The 23,283-nt window shown below is 51.0% G+C and overlaps 1 protein-coding gene across 3 annotated transcripts; it reads left to right on the top strand.

Moving 5' to 3' along the window:
• Window positions 1–530: 530 nt before the first annotated feature.
• On the top strand, window positions 531–21,835 carry TOM1 (target of myb1 membrane trafficking protein). 3 transcript variants are annotated; one of them, XM_059817270.1, is made up of 15 exons: window positions 531–608; window positions 8,123–8,207; window positions 9,895–9,973; window positions 10,119–10,268; window positions 10,378–10,512; window positions 10,768–10,914; window positions 11,931–12,047; window positions 12,501–12,634; window positions 13,293–13,326; window positions 13,905–14,013; window positions 15,048–15,168; window positions 17,594–17,669; window positions 19,872–19,931; window positions 20,283–20,319; window positions 20,424–21,835. In XM_059817270.1, the coding sequence occupies exons 1-15, from the start codon at window positions 557–559 to the stop codon at window positions 20,570–20,572; spliced, it is 1,485 nt and encodes a 494-aa protein (XP_059673253.1). In that variant the 5' UTR covers window positions 531–556; the 3' UTR covers window positions 20,573–21,835. The 3 variants fall into 3 exon arrangements, with proteins under 3 accessions (XP_059673253.1, XP_059673254.1, XP_059673255.1); XM_059817271.1 differs by having other exon boundaries at window positions 20,283–20,328; XM_059817272.1 differs by lacking the exon at window positions 10,378–10,512.
• Window positions 21,836–23,283: the final 1,448 nt, after the last annotated feature.

Here is a 23,283-nt window from a genome sequence, read left to right as displayed (position 1 = left end):
TTTTTCTCAGCAAAACACGTCCAATTCTACACTCGTGACGCTCGCTCAGTTCGCAGACAAGCTATACTGTTTCCAGAAGCACGGCGCACCCAAAGCAGGGTTCCAAGGCTGCTGGCCGTTCGGGGACCTTTCTGCAGGGAGACACACCATCGAGCACTGCAGATACCACCGGGGCATTTCTCCTCCCTGCTGCCTCACTTCGATTCCGGTTCGTGGCGTTACGGTGAGAACAGTGCACGGAGCTCCAGCCGAGCGTGATGCACGGTACGTCAGGCGTGGCGGTGTCAGACCGTGATTTGAGCTCGTTACGAACGCGTCCCCGTTTCCAGGCTCTGCGTGTTGGTGGACTGCAGCCGGCGAGCGGCGGTGTGGGGCCGGCCGGGTCCCGCGTCGCTCCGTCCCTCAGCCCCCCCCCCGCGGGGCCGGGCCGGGCGCCCCTCCCGGGCGGCGGCTGCTGGCGTCACAGCGGGGCCCGGGCGGGGGCCCGCCCCAGCCTGGCGCGCGGGTCACGTGAGCGGCGGCGGCGGCGGTGTCAGCTGATCGCGGCGCGGAGGCGATGGACTTTCTCCTGGGGAACCCCTTCAGCTCCCCCGTGGGGCAGCGCATAGGTGAGTCCCCCGGCCGCGCGCCCCTGCGCCCCTCCCCGCCCTTTCGGTCGCCTTCCCCCGCGCCCCCAGGGGCGCTCGCCCGCCCGCTGGATCCCCTTCCTCCGGGAAGCGGCGGTCCCCGCCTTCGCGGCGGGACAGAGATGGCATCGACCAATCAGGAGAGAGCTCCGCTCTGACTGACAGGTGTTGCTGACCAATAGTGGATGCGCAGCCCGAGGCGGCTCCGTCGGCGGCCCCGCAAGCCAATCCGGGCGCGAGGGGGTCTTGATGTGGCGAGGCGAAGTTTCCTTACTTAAAGGGGCCGCAGACTGGTGGTTCGAGCCACGCCCTCCGGTAGAGCCGAGGTCCGTGATTGGCTCGGGGCCATTCACGCCCGCACCTCTTTGGGGGCTTCGAGGGAGGGGCGGGGTCCTACGGGGGCGGTTGCTGATTGGCTGGGCTCCAGCTGCCACGGCCTGTGGCATTCTGGGCGGGAAGGGGCCATGCTCTCCCTGAGGTGACAGGGTGGCTGGCAGCAGCCATCAGTGAGCTGGAGGCTGCCAGGGGACAGGGCCTTCAGGCTGGCCTGGCCCTGGGACGTCGCGGCTCAGCTAGCCAGATCAGTGTTCCACACCTGAGGGCTGAGCACCCCAGGGGTGGCGACCCTGAACTCCCCAGCACAGAGATCTGGGACAAGCAGGGCCTGGCAGGGCCATGCCCTGGCTCTGTGGAAAGCATCTCCCCTGTGCCACGGGCCTTCTCACAGGGCTGAGTACCAGCTCTGGCAGCAAAATCAACAGCAGGAGTGTAGCATCCACTCTGTGACCTTGCAGGCTCACAGACACACAGTCTCTTTTAGTCCTTGTGCTCAGGTCAACTAGACAAACATAGGAGAAGGACGTAGTCTGAGAAAGTGGAGCAAAGAGATGCTACAGTTAGAAAGAACAGGACCATGAAAGCTACACTGGTCTCCAGAGATGCAGCTCTTAAAATACTTAGAATAAAGATTTTTTTCACCCCATTTTGTATTATCTAAGTGCCTTCAGGTTGTGCTTGAAGGTTGATGCCTGTTTAAACAGCATGTGCAATGGCCATTTGTAAGTTCATGCACTTGCTCAGTCTTGCTTTTTTCACTTGTGTAGACCTTTGTTCTTCGCCTTGAACATCTGGCCCCCGATTCAGTAGTTTTTGGTGTGCTTGCATGGGTGAATAGTCTGCTGTGGTTGAGGTGGGAAGGGAGCAAGCAGCTGCTTTAGGTAATGCTTTTTTAAATCTCGCTTATTTTAGAGGCTGCCCAAAGCAGTGTCCAAATGATGTGGGTAGGGGGCACTGCAATGTGCCGCTCTCTAGTGTTGGGCAAGATAGGTGACAGGCAGTAAGTACAGCAAGGTGGGGGAAGGATCACCAGGGAAGGTTTTCTGTAACAAAAACCTCCAGATGATCTTTGACGTTTCCCCAGATGAATGTCACATGTTTCATCGCACTTTCCAGGAGAAGCCGTCTCCTGCCCTTTCCAGAATGAATGCTCTTTGATTCCCTCAGTGAGTGCATCAGACACGTTTTTGTGTTTTGGTAGAGGCAATCTGAAATTATCTTTAGATGTCACAGATCATTTCTTACCCTCCAGATCTTCTGATCAGTATAGTAGCCAGATTGTAAGTGGGTTCTGTCTGGGCTTTGCTTCGGTTAAAGAAGGGATTTTCAAGCAACAAACCAACAGCAAAGAAGAGGAAAAAAGTATTTCAAGAGTGTTGTCAAACAGGAATTTAGAGTCCTTAGCACCAGAGGTGTGACAGTAGAGAGATCTTAATGACTAGGGTTGACTGGGATTATGGGAGTCCAAAGGGGTGGAGGAATTGCAGTGTATGAGAAAGGAACTCAGTGTGGAGGACTTGAAAGGGCTGGTGGCTGAAATTACGAATGTTTTCTCCTTTTGAACATTGTCTATCAACATCCTGGGGACATGAATAAATGCTATCTTCCCTGTTTAATTTGAGACATGAACATGACTTACCCAAACTTGTTTGGTAGGTCCATGGCAGCTGCATGTTGAACCCGTGAGCCTGATCACCAAACCTGCATAGCTCTGCTGCTTTGGGCTGTCTGCAGAAAGCTAATGCTGTTTCCTTGTAAATTACTCGGGCAAAGTCATGTATGCCTGATACAGCTTATAAAGTCTAAAATAGCTTTAGATGGAGGCTATGAAATGTAAAAAAAAATCCTCTGTGGCACACTGCAGCGACATTCTCAAATTCCTTCATTAATGTTAATCTAGTAAATCCCATTTATTTTGCTGACAAGGAAACAGATGCTTAGGTAATCTCAGTGATCTGTCACAGAATGAGTCAGTTGCAGAGGAGTAGGTTTTCTAGCTTCTTACTCCCAGTCCTGAGATTTAGTCACAAAAGTTGCCTCTGCCCTGTTTTTGGACCGTGATGTCTCCTCCCAAGTAAGATGAATATAGACTTGTTTGTTTGGGGTTTTTTGGTATTTGTTTCTGTTGTGTGGGGTTTTTTTTTTAAACACAGTACTTCTGACCAGGGGGTAAATTTCCAAAGAGTGCTGAAGCATCATAGTTCAGATTTCCCCCTCAAAACGGAAATCCACTGCACCTCCATCTAGGAGCTAAGAGAAACTTCAAAATGGAAAATCTAAGTTCAAGGAGGTGCTCTGAGTGAGAGAATGGAGGGGAAACCACCAATGCTCTCTCCTGACCCTGGAAGTCTGGAATAACTAGTAATTAAAGCAATACTGAAAGGGACAGAGGTGGGTTATTTCAATGCATGAGGGCAGGCAAGGAAGAGGAGTAACGGTGTAGCACAGAGATGAAGAGGATTTTTTATGGTTGGGGGTTGGTTTAAGCATGAGAACAAGGAAAAGTTGAGACTGTTAAGAGGGAGCAGATAAGAGAGGTTCATGGGTGAGGAAGAGGGGTAGATGCAACACAATATGCCGGAAAAATCCCCATAGCTATTTGGATCCCACCTTGCAGGTGTCCCTGCACCCCTGTGTGAGTTGGGAGCTGGTGGGCAGAAGTTATCAGCTGCTGTCAGTAACTCTCTCTTGTTGGGGCCAGATGGTTTCCTGCAAGGTAGTGCTTCTCAAAAAGGCATTGCCTTGTCTTCTGTGGCCACTCTGTCTGGAGGAGAAGGGGCAAAGGCAGCAGTTGAAGAGTCGTTTGATCCCTAAGAGTTTGAGCTGATTCACAGGAAAGAAGCAGGAGAAGTTCAAAGACCCAAATACCCACAGCACTATGTCAGCACAAGTCTGTGTCCATCACCATCCTTGAATTAGGTTTGGAGCCATATCTCTGTTCTCTCTAGAAAGCGCGTTGTCCCCTCCATCTTAAGAGGAGCAGTACAGCTGAATGGTGGAGTCCTGACTGAGCTGGTGCTGAAGTTCCCTCAAGGGAACTGAAAGCATGAGGCTTAGCAAGACTTTGTACAGGATGCTGATTTGGGCCAGGGGGTTTATGCATTGAAGGGAGGTTGGGAGAAAGGACTGTTGCATTGCTTTCTGCTGAACTTATGCTGTCCCTGCAACGAAACGCTGGTGCCCTCAAACACCTATTGAAATGGGTGAGAAGGTGCTTGATGGCTTTGCGGTGGAATTTAAAGCCAGCAAGACTGAGCACTGCAGGGAACGCTGGTTGGTTAAGGACCTGACTTGGAGGAGGGGCACAGAGTCTCTGATGAGCTACAGCAGAGCATGTCACAGGCAAAGGGTTTCTGAACGGTGCCTGGCTGGTTATGGGTGCTTCAGATCTGTGACGGGGAGCAAAGGAGACAGGAGCCTGTGCAGTATCTTCTGTCCCCGGCTCCCGTACTTCCCCGCACTGTTGACAGTATTGCCGGTGTGCTGCTGCATGGATGGCTGGGTGGGATGGCCAGCCCCGCAGTGGGCTCTCCCCAGCCAGGAGGGCAGAGACAATAAACTTGGAAAGAAGCAAAGCTGTGAAACTTACTCATGGCACAAAGCAACGTACAGCTCCCTTGTATCAGTTACGCCGAGCTCAGAGTTCTTTCTTATCTGATAATTCCAGATGACTTCTATAACCTAGCTGCAATCATCAGAAGCACATCAAATGCCAGGCAGGAAAAGAGTCAATTCCCTGGTTCAACCCATACCACAGTCCTCAGCGGTGCTGGCTCGACCCGAGCAATTTGTGAGGCAGCAGACTGGAATCAGGCAAACCCCAGTGCTGACACACCCGGGGAGCTGGACTGGCTGCCAAAACAATGCGGCTTTGAAGCGGCCCCATGAAGGGCCTCCTGTACGTTCAACAGCCCGTTGGTTTCGGGCTTGGAGGGAGATGGCATTCATACACTCGCCGATAACCTCTGCCAGGGTGGAATTCTCCATGGCAGGTCAGGCTCAGCTCATTAGCACGCAGAAGTAGAAGCTGCCTGATGAGACCCGCCAGGCAGAGCGCTGGGCGGGTGGCCATGCCCTGCCTCCTGTGCTCGCTGTTTTTAGGAACTTGTCGCTGTCCCCAGCCATCCTGAGCTCAGATTTCGTGAGGGGCAGACAGCTCATGTGCTAATTATGGTTTGTGAAACGGGGCCAGCAACCCTGATCCTTCATGTGACTAATGAATAGACTTTATTTTCTTTCCTTCTGCAGGCTTTAGTAAAAGGGTAAAGTTCAGGATTTCAGAGAAAACTCCAACATATCCTACTAGGCTTGGACAGTTCCTTAGTGCTTGGAAGCAAGCAAGGAGGATTAAAAGGGCATTAGCTCCAGCTCTCCCAAGGCCAGCTAAGCCAGACCTTAATCTGTACTGGGTAAATTCAAGCGCTTTGTCCTTGGAAATGGCTCATGGTCATGTTCCTTTTTTCCATATGCCTTAATACTGCTCTTCCAGCTTTGTATTTTTTGATCCTATCATGCATTTATGGCAGGTTTGCTGCTTTCCTGCAGCTCTTCATTGACCAGCATGTGAACAGTGGTGACAGCAGCAGGATGACCACAGCATTGTGGGGTAACATCAGAGCAGTGTGTGTCACTTCTGAGGAAGCCCTATTTTCCCATAAGTGGCCAGGCAGGTGAAGGAGCATGCTCAGTTTGTTTGCATTCCTGTCTGAAAAGCAAACCTGCTGCCAGACCTTGGCAGGACTGGTGTGTTCGGAGGAAAAGGGGTGGTGGTAGGGAGCAGGTTACAGAGTGCCACCAAACACAGAGAAGCAAGGGAAGGGTGTTTGCAGACTCAGTTCATGCTTGCATACAGTGAAAAGGAGGATGAGGAAGGTTTGAGAGACGTGAACAGCAAGGACTTGATGGTTAAAGGCAGTTTTCATTTCATCCTTGGTTTCTTCTGTAACTCAGAGCTTCCCAGCAGGCTCAGCCCTGTTCCTGAGTTGTGGGGTTTTTCCTTCCATGTGCAGTGTTTTTCTTCAGGGGTGAGAAGAGTGGATGTGGACTTCCTTCCAGTAGGGCAACCTCTGTGTGGTTGATTTGTGTGCTTCATTGCCAGAGGCAGCAAACAGTACAGAGAAATTTCTGGCTAGGCTGGGGTTCAAACCAAGGTGTATCATGAGCAGGGGATGCTGGAGGACAGTGCAAGTGAAGGGTGGCTTTGTGACCATGTATGCCAAATCCATCAAACCGACCTGAGCTGCAGTCTGGCTGCAGCAAGGCTGGCCGTGTGGTGCCCCAGAGCAGGAGGGAACCTGGAGCTCTGCTACTGTACCGAGTCCTGATCCCAAAGGAGCCCTGACAGAAAGCATTTTCCCTCCATGTGTTACCACAGCTTCACCCACTCACTGGTATATGCCCTGATGCACCAGATATGCTCCCCCGTAGCCCACTGCCCTGGATCTCCACCACGTCACCCAGTGCGATGCTAACTCTTGTGCCTCACTGGGAAAGCTTAGATCTGCAAGAGACCAGGATTCCTATATAAAATTAATACTCAAACTGACAAAAGTTCACCTGAACCAGGGGGCCTTCAGGATATTCCAGTATCCTGACCTTCAGGAGGTGGAAGAGCATCAAGAACATTCTGCCACTCTCCTTCCCTTGTTTGCCCTCTTCCATCTGGCTGTGGCCACAATGTAATCAGCATAATCACAGTGTAATCAATACATTCTGCAGTCAACAGAAAAGGTGGTGGCTGGATTGAGGTAAGATTTGGATAGGTAGCTTCACACTGTGGTGTGTAATCTGTGGGAGGGATACGTGTATAAAAGCTGCATTGCACAGTGCTGTGAGTAGCTCTCTCCCTGACCCTTAAAAATAGGACATCTCAAAACATGATGGATGTGCTTACCCAGGCAGGAGTTAAAAAATCTTCTTTTTCTTGTGTTATGGCCCTATCCCATTACCACTGCATGAATGGGCATTTCGTTTAATTTCCACAGAGGGATCATTAGCTGCTGGGTCAAAAGCAGAAAATGGCAGCTCTGCAGAGGTAGGCCCCCTCCAAAGGGGTAGAGGACCCACAGCAAGGACCAGCTCCAGATTTCACAGGAACAGCAGTTTTGGAAATGCAGGCACTCCTCTAAGTACCTTGTTGGGTCTGAGTTCTCCTGAAGAGCACCTGGTAGGTGCTAAACTGGTCTGGCCAGTTCTAATTTTCTTGTCCCAGTGGTAAGGCGGGCATTTTATAGGATGGGAGGACTGGGAAGGATGGTTCTTGTCCTGTGCTTGCCATCTGCTGCGTCTCTGTTTCCCCGTGGTCTGGAGAGTGCCTGGGTCCTGTCTGCCCTGCTGGTGGTTCTCTTTCCCCCAGCCGCTGGTGGTGTCTCTGAAGGCATCAGTCAGCCTGCGTGGCTGGGACGGAGACATGGCTGATTATAGGGTGGAGACACTGGTGCTGTCAGTAATAGCTGCTCATTTCCTAAATCTCTGCCTTGAATAACATCAAGGCTGACTGAGGAATTCCTAATTAAAGGGGACACAATCAAAGCTGAAACAATATTGCTTCGACTTCAGCCTTCAGCCCAGTTCTGTCCGTAGTCCCCAGAGGCCAGGAGTTCAGGGGAGAGGTGTAAATGTTAAACAGTACTGTTTTGGCTGTTTATGCTTGTTTGGTTTTGTAGGGCCCATATAAAAAGAAGGGCATTAATTCTTTTGTCTGCTTAATTTGGTGCAAACCAAGAGTGGTGCCATTGATACTACATCCATGTCAGTGTGAGCAGACCAAACTCACAGTTTCATTTGCTGGCCCTGCAGCAACAAAGCAAACGAGCCCCTTTTTCTCCAGCTGTGGAACTGAACTTACGCTGAGCCCCCTCCCTTCACGTGCAGGACACCAGAGATCATGCAGTGTGTGTTTGTGTGTTGGTAGCATGAGTGGTGTGGGCAAAGTTGAGCAACCACCTGTCCTAACGCCGGCCATGTGCTTTGCAGCGGTGACACCTAGCGGGGAGCACTTGGTGGCCCGGACTTCGCAGATGGATTCGCCTCCTTGTATGTCGTGGTGGAAGCCAGGGAGAAGGAGGCTGGGCTCTGGGGTGTTGTGACAGATAAACAGCAACCCGTGAGAGTGCCAGGGCCGCTCTTAGCCTTGCCCTGTCTTGGTTTCTGTTTTCCAGAGAGAGCTACTGATGGATCCCTGCGGAGCGAGGACTGGGCTCTCAACATGGAGATCTGCGACATCATTAACGAGACTGAAGAAGGGTAAGGGAGCTGGCAAGGGTACGCATCCAGCAGCAGGTCCCAGCACACCCTGTGACACTACATCCCTAGACTGCAGTGGTAACATGCACTGGTGGAGGTAATAAGCTAGGCTTCCCAACAGTCCCTTAGACGAGACTCTGCTGGGAGACCTAGAGACACAGCAAAGCTGTCAGAGCATCTGTTGGATGCTTCCCTGTAATCTTCGTGAGCACAGACAGCCATTCAAACAGGCCTTCAGGGTCCCCAGAGAAACCTCGATGCAAGCCAGGCTGCCTTCCATCTCCCAAAGGCATATTTGCAATTCTCCCACTTCAGTTTATTCCTCCTTCATACCCCTCTCTTTCTTTCCTCTGGGAGTGTAAAAATCTGCAGGCTGGTGACTGAGGACGAAGGAAAATCTCAGGCTGTTATTCAGTCCTCTGACTGTGCAAGTCCTGCTGGGGTTTTATTCTCAGGTACTTTCATGTACGGTCATTCAGGCATGCGCAAAGTGGGTGGGGGAGCCCTTGTCTCCCTCTCCCTGCAGAGAGATGTTCAGAAATTTGCCAGACTTGTTAACTCTGGACCTGGGGATTTGCCTGTGAATTCAAGAGGGACTGCTCCTTCTCACAGTGGAGATGTCAAGAGCAGCATGTAAAAAAGAAGGTGCTACATGGAATAAAAAAGGTTTCACTTCTGCTGTCCCACCTCACAGTGAGGCTGACGGAGGATTAGCAAGCCCAGTTTTCAGCTTCACAGTTATATGTAAACGAAGTCAAACATCTCTGCTCACAAATCTGCCACCACTTCTTTTCCATGCAATCCCCATGAAGCAAATACGCCTGTCTCTGCCCACAGTTCTCAGTCCTGAGCTGTGGCCACTTGGTTTTTTCGGTTCTGGGCTCCTGATAACACAGCTATACCCTCCTGCCATGGAGGGCTCTCTCATTCCTCTGCTAATGCTCACCCATTGCAGCCATGCTGCCCCACGGGCCAATCCACTTCTGCCCTCCTCATTGCCTCGGTGTCTCCACCCCACTCTTCTCCTCCAGCACTGCTGCTCTTCCAGCCCAGCCTCTCTTCCTGTGCCATACCAGAGCATGTCTGTTCATTCGTGCCCTCTCACAAGACCACAGTGGGCTGAGACCACAGTACTTCTCCCCTCTGAGAATGGTTAAGGACACCCTGCTATGCTGCTCCTCTCTTGCCTACCTGCAATATAGACAAGATTTTGCCATTGCATCTCCCCTGCTGCTTTTTAGTCCCCTTTTCCTCCGGGGAAATGTTGTTAAACAGCTTCTCTCTGAGCAACACAGGGATTGCTGCAGCTCGCTGTCTCCCTCCTGTTTCTAACCCGTTCCTCCTCTTCAGTCTCTCTGCCATGGGATTTTGCTCTACCCCCAAGTAGTGCATTTCTAGCATTGCTTTTACTCTGCTCTCTGTTGTGTCCTGTACACCTTGAGTTGTTGCAGACATCAGCACAGAGGCCACCATTTTCAGTAACAGCGTTCCTTAGCAGGACCCCGCTCCTCTTTCAGAACCACAGGCAGAAGCTGCTTTACCAGTCATTGCTTCAAGCCACCGTGAAAATGTGGTGGGGAAGGTCACCTGCTGAATATGAGGCATCCAGAGCCAGTGGCTGTTTTGCTTTGCCTCTCTGTAGTTGGGTCTCAGCCTTCTGATGATCTTTATCTGATTTCTCCTGCAGGCCCAAAGATGCCTTCCGAGCCATTAAGAAGAGAATTGTAGGGAATAAGAACTTCCATGAAGTTATGCTGGCTTTGACGGTGAGTGGTCAGGGCTCTTTCTCAGCTCTGTGATATCCTGCTGTAAAGCTGAGTCCCTGGCTGAAAAGACACAGGTACCTAAAGCCAACAAGGCGAACACACATAGGCAGAGAAGGCTCTAGCCAATGCTTCTTTGCTTTTGAAGGTCCTGGAGACATGCGTCAAAAACTGCGGCCATCGCTTCCATGTCCTTGTGTCCAGCCAGGACTTTGTAGAAGGTGTCCTGGTGAGAACAATCCTGCCGAAGAACAATCCACCTGCCATAGTGCACGACAAGGTGCTGACCCTCATCCAGGTGAGCCAAGAAGAGTGAGCATCTGCGCCAGTTCAGGGAGTGTTTGTCTTTAGGTATTTGTACAGAATACTATTGTAAATGATGATGGGCTGTACTATCTCCTCCCCAGTCCTGGGCGGATGCCTTCCGCAGCTCACCGGACTTGACTGGTGTTGTTGCTGTTTATGAAGACCTGAGACGGAAGGGCCTGGAGTTCCCCATGACTGATCTGGACATGCTGTCACCCATCCACACACCACAGAGGGTATGGGAGCATTGCTGAGGAGAAGAGTGTTGGGTAGCTGCCATTCTGGAGCTATGAGGGGACTTCAGGAACTCTAGCTTGCATTTAGAGGGCTTTTGGGGAGTGAGAAGCTCCAGGACAGCCTCTTTGCTGAAAGAGTTATTGAAAGCAGATGGGGAGTTGCCATCAACATTTCTCTGCTAATTGCACTGCCCTGTCAGCTGTGAGTATCTAACATCTCCTTCTCTCTGTGACTTTTCCCACCTCTGTCTGTAGACTGTGTATAGTTCCGACTCCCAATCTGGACAGAACTCACCTGCGGTCAACTCCCCTCAGCAGATAGAGTCCATCCTCCACCCTGTCACCCTGCCCACCGGGAGAGGGACATCCAGCGACACACCCATCACACCCACACCAGAGCAGGTGAGTTGGACACAAGCCCCATGGTGCTGCTGATTCTTCCTGCGTTTGGGGGCTGTTTCACAAATACTATTCTGGGACTGCTGTCCTGGTCCTTCTCCAGCCTCTGTCCTCAAGGAGCCATTCCTTCAAAGCATAGTCCCTCAAGAGCTCCCCAGAGCTCCATTGTGGTCACTGTGATGAGCTGGGATACCACAAACACAGAGTGGTTATGTCTTCCTAAGACAGAGCTGCTTGCAGGCAGAGGGAAGATCTCCTGGCTATAGGGAAGTGGGGAACTGAGACATAGAGGTTTTGAGCAAGGTCTTTGTAGCGCAATACAGCAAAAGCTTGCTTAGTAGATGCCTCCTTATCATCTTCGTTTATCTTGCCTCACTGCTGACTTTATATGAATCAACTTTGGCTATGTGGTTTCCAAAGGCCAGGGCTTTCTCACTTGTTTCCCCATCCTCTTTTCTCCTTCCTCACCCTGACTTCATATGACACCGTGTTCAGCACCAAACCTCCAGCTGTCAGTAGGTTGTATCCCCTTGCAGAACAGAGGCTAGAAACTGTTTTCAAGAGGCTCATTAGCAGCTTATGAAACCGGAGGGATAAAGCTTCAACTGCACAATTAGCCCAAGGTCGCCTTTTGAATGGGAGTTCATTTTTTCCCCTCTTACATTGCTTTGGAAATGAAATTATTTGAGTGGCTGCCACACAGGAGCTGCTAGCTGGAGAGAGATTTGAATCATAACAGCAGCCTGTGCTGGCTGTTAAAAATCATGGCAAGGCTAGTGGCCAAAGATCCCGGGTGAGGGCCTGGCATCTGTTACTAGCAAGTGAACTTGATGGTAATGGGGCTTCATTCTGCTGGGAGCTCTCAAGAGCCAAACTGAGTGGTGACAAATGAGCTCCTCGGTTGCCATTCCCTTCGGCTCTGTGAACGCACACACAGACACTGCACTGCCATTCAGAGCTACCTCAGCTCTCTCCCCCAGTGTTCCCAACGGAGCTGTCACTTTCTTTCCCTTTTGCAGATCGGGAAGCTGCGCAGTGAGCTGGAAGTGGTGAACGGGAACATGAAGGTCATGTCGGAGATGTTGACGGAGCTGGCGCCGACCCAGGCTGAGCCTTCTGACCTAGAGCTGCTGCAAGTAAGGAACACTGGTGGGGCAGAGGGCTGGCACACAGAGCTCAATTTAGCAATGACTCGATGGACTGAGACATTACGCGTGCCAGGCCTGGGGAACAATTGCACTGGACAGTTTAGTGTGGGGCTTATCAGGGAGTGATGGGGTAAGGGAAACACAGGGAAGGTGGAGTTTCAACGGCCAAGGGAAGTTGCCCTATTGAGGCTGGAATCATCTCACATGGAGACTTGTAGTCCTTGAGGGCCTTTCTTTCTGGATGATGTGTTACACAAGAGGCATACAATTATTGTCTGTAAAGCTCAGACTCAGTTTATCTCTCACACTAATATCTGTTGTCCACCCTTGCTGATAGACCTCAGTAACCTCTGGGGTCTGTCTGTCCCAGTCAGACTTCCAAATCTATGAGTACTCAGCCTTAGACTGACTTTTGTGGTAACTTCCCCTTGCTGTAAGCAGGAGCTGAATCGGACATGCAGAGCCATGCAGCAGCGTGTGCTGGAGCTGATTCCCCGTGTCCTCCATGAGCAACTCACTGAGGAGCTACTCCTCATCAATGACAACCTCAACAATGTGTTTCTGCGTCATGAAAGGTACCTCTGCCCTCCCTTCTCTGCCCTGCTCTTCCACAAGAGTTTACTGCTCCTTGAAGGCCTTCTATCCCACCCTTTTGATCTGCCCATGAGTATAAGGCTCAAGATGTATCAGCCTGTATCATCCCTCTTTGAGAACAAAGACAGTTCTCAGCTTTTGCTGGTTTATTCTTGTCCCTTCAAAGCTGCTGTGTAAGTTTCTGATGGAATATAAAGATGTCCCTGTGGCATAACCCAGAAGAAGAAGGAGGAAGCTGGATAGAAAGAGCTGGTTTTCTAGCTCTGAGGCAGACAGGGACAGAAAGGACTTGCCCACATGGGGCCAGCACCCCTTTTTTTTCCTTCCATTTCATCAAACCCATCTCTTAAGCTAGGATTAAGTCTGGAGAATTTAGCCTCTGTGTCTGTGTGGAGAGCTGTGTTTGAATAATTTTGGAGGATCACAAGAAGCTTCCTCACACCACCTCTCAGGAGACATAAACTCTCTGGGTCTTGTTGTGGTGTCTCCGGTCTTGAGGGGGAATTGGGCCCTGAGCCATGGTCCTCCTTTTCTAGTATGTAGGGAAGGGCAGACTCTGCCAAGCATTATAAAAAATCTCTTGGGCTGTGGGTGAATTAGCACGTACTACTGAAATGCATCCTGTCATCATTCTTGCAGGTTTGAGCGTCTTCGGACAGGACAGCCTGTTAAGGTAACTCTGAGCAACTCCCCCTCTGTGCAGCTTGGTTTGCATCCTGCAGGCCCTGCTGTGTCCTGCTGAGTTGGAGAGAGGTTCAGCCAGCCCCACTTACAAGCTGTAGGCTTTGCTCTCCCAGCCCAGCTGCTCCAGGACACGCTGGTGTGCAGGACACTCCAGTTCCACTGGTAGCCTCTCCCTGCCTGCCAGTGGGAGCCTTCCTCTCACCCAAAGAGCAAGAGCAGACCAGCAGCAGTTACAGTTTTCTGGTACTGAACATTGAGAGGACCAATTCCCATAAGCCTTCCTTTGTCCTCTGAGCACTGCCCTGTCCTCTGAACCAGCACCTACCATACTTACTGACATCCAGCACAGCTGGGAGGCTGGCTATCAAGGCATATTCTGCCCTGGGACGCTATTCCCAGCCAGTTCTCTGATCACTGTCCACCTTCTCACAAGGAAAGGCTTCACAACTGATATCTTTCAATGGGTACAGAACGGCTTCCATCTCCAGTATTAATGAGCTAGGACTGAAGGGTCAGGGGTGTCCGGGCTTCAGAAACTCTCCACCATCTTCCTTTGTTTTTCCAAAGGAACCAAATGAGGCAGAGAACAGCTTGATTGACCTGGGACCCAGTACTCCTTCTGCAGCAAGACAGACGGAAGTCACTAACAACCTTTCCTCTCAGCTGGCTGGAATGAGTATGTTACCATGCAGTTTTCCCCTCAGTCCTTCTCCTGTGCTGCTCTGGGAATCCTTTCATACCCTTGAATCACCTCCCAAAATTATTTAGTCGCATTCATAAAGTAACCTAGAGAAATAGGGTGTATTGTCAACTAATAAACTCATCAAGAAACTTGTATATGCCCTAAGGCACACAAGCATATGTCTCAGCATCCACCCCTCACGTTGTGCAGGAGGTGGACATGACTTAAGAAGGACCTCAGCATTAGGCTGTGGCTAAGGACTGGGCCTTCCGGCAGGGTACGGAAGAAAGTTGCTCCCTTTGCAATGCCTAGCAGCAGTGCAGTTGCCTCTCTTGCTGTGTTGTGTCAGGCTGACCCCTGAGGTCTGGGAAGAGAAAAGCAGCTGAGCTGTGTTGCAAAGGCAGCCATGAGCATCTTGGGCTCAGGACCCAGGATTTGACAGGTTGTTTACTCAGAAAGCCTGAGACATCCTGAGGGGTCTTCAGGACATACCAACAGCCTACATAGCACTGCCTGAAGCTCTCGCTAGCTGTGAGCACATTCAGTACAGCTTGGATGCAACTACAGAAAATTGGCAAGACCATTTTTATAGTCAAGCCAGTGGAGATATTTTTCAAGTCAGGGTTTTTCAGATGATGCCTGACTCATGAAAATCCACTTATCTGTCTCAGAGGTGCTTGCCCAGAAGCACAGGTTATCCTCTTCCACAGGTTATGGAGCAATTCCCTCTGAGTTATCTTAAATGGTCAGGAACATCTAGCCTTCAGCATCAGTGCAATAAATTGCTGCTGCTGCTGCCTGAGACTGAGCTAAAAATATCTGCTGAGCAGGCGAAGAAACTGCTTCTGTTACTTCGTCCATGACACTGCATACATGCATAGACTGTGCTGCAGCTGAGGGGCAGGATAGATGAGGGGGCCTAGAGCAGTTTAGCCTGTTCTGATGCTAGCTTTCCACCTAGCCCCTCCAAGCCCATGAGCCTGTTTACTGCTCTGTGCTGCCTGCTCACCCTGCTTTCTCTTCCACAGACCTGGGCTCGAGCAGCGTGAGCGCAGGGCTGCACTCCCTCGACACCTCTGGCAAGCTGGAAGAAGAGTTTGACATGTTTGCCCTGACCCGCGGCAGCTCGCTGGCTGAGCAACGCAGAGAGTGAGTGTAGCAGCCCACTCTGTCTTGTCCTGCCTTCTTGCAAGGGGGGAGGGCTCATGGCAACTGGGGCTGTGACCCTGACCAGCAGCAGTTCCTGGGAGACAGTAGGATGCAACAGAAATGCACTCTTCTGACACACAGTGTTTGTAGGGTGATCTCTCTGTTCCCAGTCCTTCTTCCTGCTGCCGTCATCTCCCCTTCATAATGTTATCCTGGGCATGAGGAGAAGGAAGTGGTCTCTGTGTGTGGGGTCTGCAGTGCCGTGTGTGATGAGGAGACTCAGTGTCTGGAGATGAAGGTGTGGAGTGGGACTGGCTGACTTTTCTTGTCTGTCTCTTAACTCATGTGCCCTGACTGGAGTGATGTTGAATTTGGGAACTGCTGAGTATCGATACAGCCTAACAGACAGAGTATTGAACTGAAGTGCAGGAAGCATGCAGTCAGTTGTGGTTTGCAAGGCAGGGCACTGCCCTGTGCCTCAGCTTCCCTCTTGGTAAGTGGGACTGATGTTTCTTCCTCCATAGTGTGTTTGAGACTTCCTGGTGTAAAGCACTAAGAGTTGGGTCTCCGTAGTACTGGCTGAACTGAAGAGGTCTCTTCTCTGCTCTAAAGAGTGGATTCCTGAATCCTTGTTCTGGGAGGAGCCGACAAGAGCTGTGCTGACCAGATCCCTTTGGCTTGAGAGACTGCGGCTGATCTCATGCTGTTTTGCCTGTCAGAGTCATCCACTGCTCTCCATCGGTTACCAAGCAGTAGAGCCCACAGGCACATGGCTGCCTCCAGCCCTCAAAGACCTGTGCTCCTGACCTCCATCCACTGGAGTGCCTTGTTCTGCAACTGGGCAATAGCAAGTTAAGGTCTCTGAAGCATGTCTCCTTTCATTCCTCTGCCTCAGACTGCTTCTGGTAAAAGTGGTGGGGAAACCCATGGCCTACACACAGCTTCATGTGTTTTGCCCATGGGTTTCCCCACCATTTTTACTGTGGGGTGTGCTGCCAGAGGCAGTCCAGGACAAAAACAGTGGTGCCACAGCACCCAATCTGGGGCTGAAATCCGAGCCACTGGTATGTGCTCAGTGCTGGAGGCTGGGGGAGATCTGGGCAGGGGTGGAATCGTATCCTCTCCGCTGTGGTGCAATCCTTAACAGACTGAGGCTTGTGATCTCTGCACAAGTAACGAGACATCTTCTATTTATTCCTCACTGCCCTCCATCTGCCTGCACTTGCACTCCTGCCAGATAGCCTCTACTCTTACTGGGGCAGGCTTCTCATTTCACCCACCAGCCTCTGCTCTCAGTGTTTCCCTCCATCTGAAACAGACCCATTGCCTTGCTGCTTCTGGACGGGACGTGCTGGCAGGAGACACAGGCAGGGCCACTGGGGTTTGTTCCTGACCCCCCCATGCTGCATGTGTGTATCAGCGAAGCAGTGCTTGAAACACCTCAAGCCTTTCCTGCCATTCTTCCTCATCAGTGGCATGATAGCAGCGTTGTACTTCATCCTTGATGCCATTGTCCACAGCGGCCCCTTCACTGATGAGCACTTCTTCGAGAAGTTTGAGTACCGGTGGCCCAAGCCCCTGGCCCCCAACAAAAACAGCTCCACCTGATGGTTTGCTGGATCTGCGAAAAGGGGCCTGGGAGCAGCTGGAGAGGAGACTTGCGGAGAGTTTCTGGCAGAGGCTTCATTCTCCCAGCACGGATGGACTGGCTCACCCACTCTGCACGGATCAAATGGTGACGTGTGGCATTAGCATGTGTGGTAGCAGCCTAGAAATGAGATGAGAGAGATTATGGGTGAGACGTGTCTGTGTGTGGAAAGAGGTTGCTGTAACTGTGCATTTGGAGACCTTGAACCAACACTAGGCTCTTCTGATCATCCGGTCTCACCTCCTAGGTAGCGTAGACCTGTGAGTCTCTGCCACCATCAGTTCTTGAGTGGCATTGGTTAAAGAGATGTTTCTGAGCTGTGTTTGTGTCTGTAAAGGTAGGTGAGTATATAGGGGCTTGTTTCTCGAATCCTTTCTAAAGTAGCTGTAATCTTCTGGTCAGTCTGTGTTAATTATCTCTCTTCTGTAGTCAACCCCAGAGAAGATGAGTGTCATGGTTGATGCACCTAGCTCTGTAAGTCTGTGTTTTAGTCTGTTGGATGGTTGTTTTCATATGATGCCTTGTCATCCTCCTGTCATGTGCCAGGGCTGTCCTGTGGTATCCGACAGTGATGTTGCAGTGAGTAGATTAGTCTGTTTTGTGGTGGGCTACACCTTTAGTACGGGTTTTGCACACCTTTCTAGAAGCTCTTGGGAGCAGAATGACGAGAGATGAAAAGTTGTGCAGTCAGAAGCACTGAATATATGTTTAGGAGTTCCTGCTCTTCACTCTCAGGCATCTCATCAGCCTGTGTGTTATCTAACTTCATGCTTTCAGGGTAAAGTACGAAGATCCCCAAGCCTCCAAAGGACTCGCTGGTGCCCTGGATGCCCGGCAGCAGAACACTGGAACAGTAAGTGGCCATAGAGCTTTTAGCGCATCACAAGGAGTGAGAGTATCCTCCTTGCTCACCAATGCAATAAATGTGCTGTCTGTTTGGAAAAAATCAAGTGTTTAACATGACTGATGATAACTCCCAGTCTCTACCAACCTGCATTTCTTACCTGGGCTATATACCTCATTCTTTAAACCTCAGAGGTGGGGAACTATGGAAAGTCTAGGGTTGACTCAGTCACTAACAGGATGGCCTCCTTATATCTGCAGGGAAACTTCCACCTAGAAATTATGTTTTATTCCTCTTCAGCAGGTTTCCAAGTCCAGTTGCCTTCTCTCTGCAATCAGAGAAGCAGGCCACCAGTACTAGTGTGTTCTTTCCCTCACCTTAAACCCGCTGCCTCCCCTCTCCCTCACCCTCTGTGATAGCAGCTTTCAGTGCAGACTCTCTCTCAACCAGGGGGAGTCTGGTACGTCTAGTGATGGAGCCCAACTGACTAAGTGGATGATGCGGCAAGGAATGGTGAGATCATGTAGTGCCAGCAGGGAGGAAGGAGGCTAGGGCTGCTGAAATGGAGGTGGCACTGGCACAGCATGTGAGGCTGCACAGCAGACATCAGCAGAGACTGCAAACTGAAATGGAACAACCCTGGTCTGGGCCAGTAGTGGAGACCAGGGTTGGGAAGGAAGCAGGCAGAGTGTCAGTCGTTCCTCAAGTAAACATGTCCGTAGGAAAAAATCCTAGGAGCTCTGAGGCCAAGAGAGCATGTGCCACACTTTGAGCTAGAGGATGGCCTGTTTTGGGGTGGGTGTCTGGGGCAGAGGCACTAGCTGGGTGGCACCATGAGGAAGGCTGCCACCAATCGTTTGCCCTGCAGCCTCTCCTGCTCAGCATAAGCTGCCCCATTTGGAGAAAACACATTCTGGCTTTTGCCCTGTTCAAGGCCTCTTCCTGTAGCTAAACTGAGCCTTCAGACTGTTGAATTTGGTCTTTTGGCAGCAGGAATTCCTGCAATTACATCCCCTCAGGCACACTGAGGCATTGACACACTCCCATGTCTGAAGCTTGTTAGCCTGTCTTCCTGAAATGGGCACTGCCCAGACTGATGTCTGCTCTAGAAGTTTCCCCACATGCTGTCCAATTGGCTTGAATGCACTTCTACCCCAAAGAGTTCCTCTCTGGATAGACAAAGCCAGTTTGCTTCAAAACTTCCCTAATCTCACACATCCTCTTCCATCCCCATTCATCCATCTGTCAGCTGTGGTAACTATCTGCACTTGCTCCCTGGTTTGGGGAAATCTGCCTGTCCTTGGTAAGAAGGCATTGCTCTTTTTCTTGGTCTTGCTGTTTTCCTGAGAGCAAGAGAGCTATACATATTGGGAGACTAATAAATAAGTTCACACAAATACTCTCTTGCACTTCTGCTTGTGGAGCCTCTAGCAAGGGCTGCTCCTTGCTCAGCTTTATTCAGGAGCTTGTGACTGGAGAAAAGGATCTGGGGTTTTGAATTGGACTTGGTTTCCTTCACGGTTATGTCTGTCCACTAGGAAGGTGTCTCTTTGCTGCTTAAATTGGCCAGGGACATGAAGTCTTCTGAGCTAGCCTCGTCCCTACTGGATGTAAAATTTACTTTAACTGTAGAGGACTTTCTGTTTGATGGGTCTGTTTCTGTAGTTTGGTGTGATGTCAAATCATGCTGTGCTCCATGATCCTACCAGGAATTTGCTTCTTGGCAGGTGCCTTTCCCCCTTAATGTGGTGCCAAACTTGGCACGTCCGATATCTTCAGCATCGCAGATTTTGACATCAGAGCATCACTGGTTTGTAGAAGGGAGGAGGTGTGGAGAAAAGCACGTCTCTTGTTCTCTGGCTGCCTAACACAAGCAGCCAACTTCCACCTAGTGAGTCCTCACCAAAACGGAAAGCCTGGACTAGTCCTAATACCTCAAAGCCAACCACCAAACCCCAGATGCTTTTAATGGCACGTATTCTGGAAACTATGCATGTTTGGGTGTGGATGGGGCAGAGGAAGAAGGTGAGCGGTGGCATTGGTAGCTGGGAGAGCTTTGCAGTGGCACTGGCTGGATTTGGAAGGGCCTGAGCTGACTGAACGGTGGAGTGAGAGAGTTAGCTTTTGGGTTGGGCTTTCTTTTTGCAGAGTGGGTTTCCTGGAACACCCTCTCTTTTCTTGGCCTCATCACTCTCTCTGTTTCTGTTGCAGGTGCCGGTTCCCCAAGCCAATTTCATGGAAGACATAGAAAAGTGGCTCTCCACTGACGTGGTAAGTGAGGGGCTACTTTCCTGGAGCCAGCAGTCCTGCCAGAGCTGTCTGCGGGGCTGGATTTTAGGCAGTGTACAACAGCACTGGCACTGCTGAATGTGTGGCACAGGCTGCTCAGAGGGACCAGGGGAGGAAAAGCCAAGGACACAGGGTTTGGGATACCACACCAGTATAATTAGCCTTCCAGGAGGCATAGCTAATGAGCTGAGGCTCAGGGCTACTCTAACATGTCTGTACTGCGGAAGTGGGGGGAGCACTATCCTGTCTCCCTCCGTGCAGACAAAGAATCACATTTGTGGAGGTGCCTTTGTCTACCTTGCTTCTAACCATGCCCTTCTCCTCCTTCCCTAGGGAGAGTCAGAGGATGCAAAAGGTGTCACCAGCGAAGGTAAGACTCGCCAGCCAACCCCCTTCTCTAGGTGTTCCTGGCAGCACCTTGGCCCTTCCACAGACCTCCCTCCTTGCTAATGCTGTGCTCTTCTCTTGCCCCAGAGTTTGACAAGTTTCTGGAAGAGCGAGCAAAAGTTGCGGACCGGCTACCCACTTTGTCCAGCTCCTCAGCAGGGACATCCATCTCCCCTCCTGCTGCCAGCCATCATCGGAAGCAAGCAAAGGAAGATGATGCTATGTTTGCCTTGTGAATGCTATGGACTGGTGTGCTGTGGAGCAAGAGGCTATGTGTGCTGTTTTGCTTGCCTCAGACCAGGGGCCAGCAGGGGAAGGACTCTGTCCCCTTCCTCCACTCTCTTCCTGTTTTCCCTTTGAGTTGTTTTTATTTTTAAGCTGCTTTCAGATTTCAGATAAACTTTGTTGTGTTTAGGGATGTCACACAATAGACTTGTGAAGGGGGTTTTCAAAGCTGCTGAGAATGTGGGAGTTCAGTGGGCTTTTTTTTTGGTACAGTGTGGGCAAAGCGGAAGAAGTTCCCCATCCTCCTCTCCAGTGAGGTAGTCAGAAATCTTGCCCGAGAAACAGGAGAGGCTGCAGTCTGCTGCTGAAATCATTCCTGCCTGCTTCTTTCCTTGCCCCATCCCTAGAATGGATCTCCAACCCTCTGCTTGCCACTGTTATACTGGAAGGTATGGGGATGTGAAGCATTACAGGTGGCAGAGGAGGAACACTAATGGTAAAGGGGCCCTGTTGCTCTAGTCTCTTTTGCACAAGTGCATGTGGTATGCAACACCTTCCCACTCACAACCCCTTATCTTCCTTTCTTCCCCCTCCCTATCAGTTTATCCAGAATCCTACCCAGAGCCCCTATGTTTCCGTTGCATGACAGCCAGTTACCAAAGCCCTTGGCTGCACACAGGGCTTGAGCTGCGAGCGGTAGCATGGGCTGAAGGGGCTGTCTGCTATGGGGTAGGATGTGCCTTCAGCAAACTCTTTGCAGTTAATTTAATTCTCCCATTATTATACTTTCCTCCCTTCTCTCCCCGATGCAATCTCACCTCTCTCTCACTTCCACCGATGCCTTCCACCACGTCATGCCGCGGTGTGGGGAGTCTCTCTGAGCCTCTGATCAGGGCAATGCTATAGATTTCTCATGGTAGCTGTGTGTGCTGGGGGCAAAGAGCTGTGTTCCCTGAAGAGGGCGGCCCGTGCATTGACACTGTTATACCAGTGAGAACATGCTGTTGCTGGGGTGGCTTGTTCAGCTGGCGAGCACAGAGGTGAAGCAAGACATAAGTCATCTCTTGCCAGCAATGCAGCCCTGCAGCAGCCAGGAGCTCCTTTGCGCATGGGGAGGAAAACCCTTCTGAGCAAACTGCACATGCTGCCCAGTTGTAAAAGGCAGCTGGGGAGGAAGATGCCAAGCCCGGGGCTCCTGCTCGTGGGATTTCTTATTGAGTGTGGGAGAGTTGCCTTTTTTATTGCACATTAAAGGAGCAAAGTCTTGAACCTCCCTCGAAGATAAGCGTGTGCTGTCAGTGCTGGCATGGGGAGGGGAGGACCCTGTGGGCAAGAAGAGGGTTGCAACCGTGGAGCCTCATTTGCTCTCCACAGACAGGCAAGGGCACTGTGGTGCTGAGATGAGGCACGGCATGGGGGCTGAGGGTGCTGCGAGCCAAGGCAGGTGCTTGCTGCTTTTTAGCACAGTCTCCCGGGGAGATGACTACAGCCCATCTCAAAATAGCGAGAAGGCTAGCTACCTCCTCTCCTTTCCCTCTCTGCCTTGTGACCAGATCCAAATGCCCACCTTGCAGCCCATAAATCATTTAAAGACATGCAAGAAACACAGTTGCTATGAAAGGGCTCTCTGGTATCCACAGGGCGTCCTCAGTTGTCCCCCTGGTGTCCAGCTGAGTGGGAGCTGGGGGAAGGATTCTTAAAAGGAGGTTGAACAGGTTGAAAGTGTCATCTGATCCCCAAACTTGTAAGAAGGAGTTAAATTAGCTAAAGTTGTTCAAACTGCAGCACCCTCCTCTCCCTGTGCCTGTACTGCAGTCGCAGCTGTACCAAGCTCAAGCAGAGGCTTGAGGATAAGAGCTGTAAGCAAAGCTGGTCTGCAGCTGGTGGCAGCAGGGCTGGAAAAAGCAGGGTGCTGGGTTTCCTCCTTTGTAAGCACTTGTGAGACAGGAAGAGACTTTGGTCTTCTTCAGCTTTCCAAGTCTGAGACAGCACATACTATCCTTGGACAGATTGTCCCTTGGTAAAATGAATCACCATTTCCAATTCCATTGCATTCCCAATGCCTCTGGGAGGAACTGGGGGAGAACCTCTCCTTTCTTAACCAGGTAGTATTATATATATAATCCAACCGTTTTTGAGCAGCAGTCCTCAAACCAGGGTGTGTGTGCTATATTCTGGAGGAGATGGAGAGGGGAAAGCCCAGCCTAATGAGCCTAAGAGCTGATCCTGCCCCATCTTGCTGTTGAGTCCACGCGTGGCTCTGCTGGAGGTTGCCTGAAACTAAACAGTCGTGGCTTCATCTCTGAGCTACTCCCCCTCCTGCAGCCAATTCTGCAACACGACTTCACTGTGCCACAGGACCCCACGCTCCTCACCTAAGAAGGGCTTAGATCAAACAAAGGGCACAAAGCACTTTCTCTCTGAAGAGCGCAGCCTAAGAGCCGTGTGTGTCTGCCTTACCGACTGCATGAGGGTTTCATGCGGCAAACACGGGTAAATGTAGGGGAGTGGCACAGTTGCAGACCTCTATTACAAGTCTGTTTTTACCATACTCACAGCTTGCTGAAATACCCTTCTTTTTTTTTTTAATCTCCAAAGCATCCTTGGCCCAGCAGATGGTAGAAGTGAAACCTGGGGGGAGAGGCTGGATTTGCCCATGCAGCGCTGGCTCTGGCCTCTGCTGTTACCCCTGCAGCAAGTCCAGAGGTGAACTCAGTTCCCT

This window comes from Gavia stellata, chromosome 4 (assembly GCF_030936135.1).
Source record: "Gavia stellata isolate bGavSte3 chromosome 4, bGavSte3.hap2, whole genome shotgun sequence".
NCBI lineage: Eukaryota > Metazoa > Chordata > Aves > Gaviiformes > Gaviidae > Gavia > Gavia stellata.
This window is presented reverse-complemented; position numbering and strand designations above follow the sequence as displayed.

What these genes read in the sequence shown, in the direction of transcription:
- TOM1 (XM_059817271.1), top strand. Translation starts at nt 557, where the DNA reads ATGGACTTTCTCCTGGGGAACCCCTTCAGCTCCCCCGTGGGGCAGCGC. An exon ending in CCCCGTGGGGCAGCGCATAG is followed by an intron (nt 609 to 8,122) that starts GTGAGTCCCCCG and finishes TCTGTTTTCCAG; the next exon opens with AGAGAGCTACTGATGGATCC. An exon ending in GGACAGGACAGCCTGTTAAG is followed by an intron (nt 13,327 to 13,904) that starts GTAACTCTGAGC and finishes GTTTTTCCAAAG; the next exon opens with GAACCAAATGAGGCAGAGAA.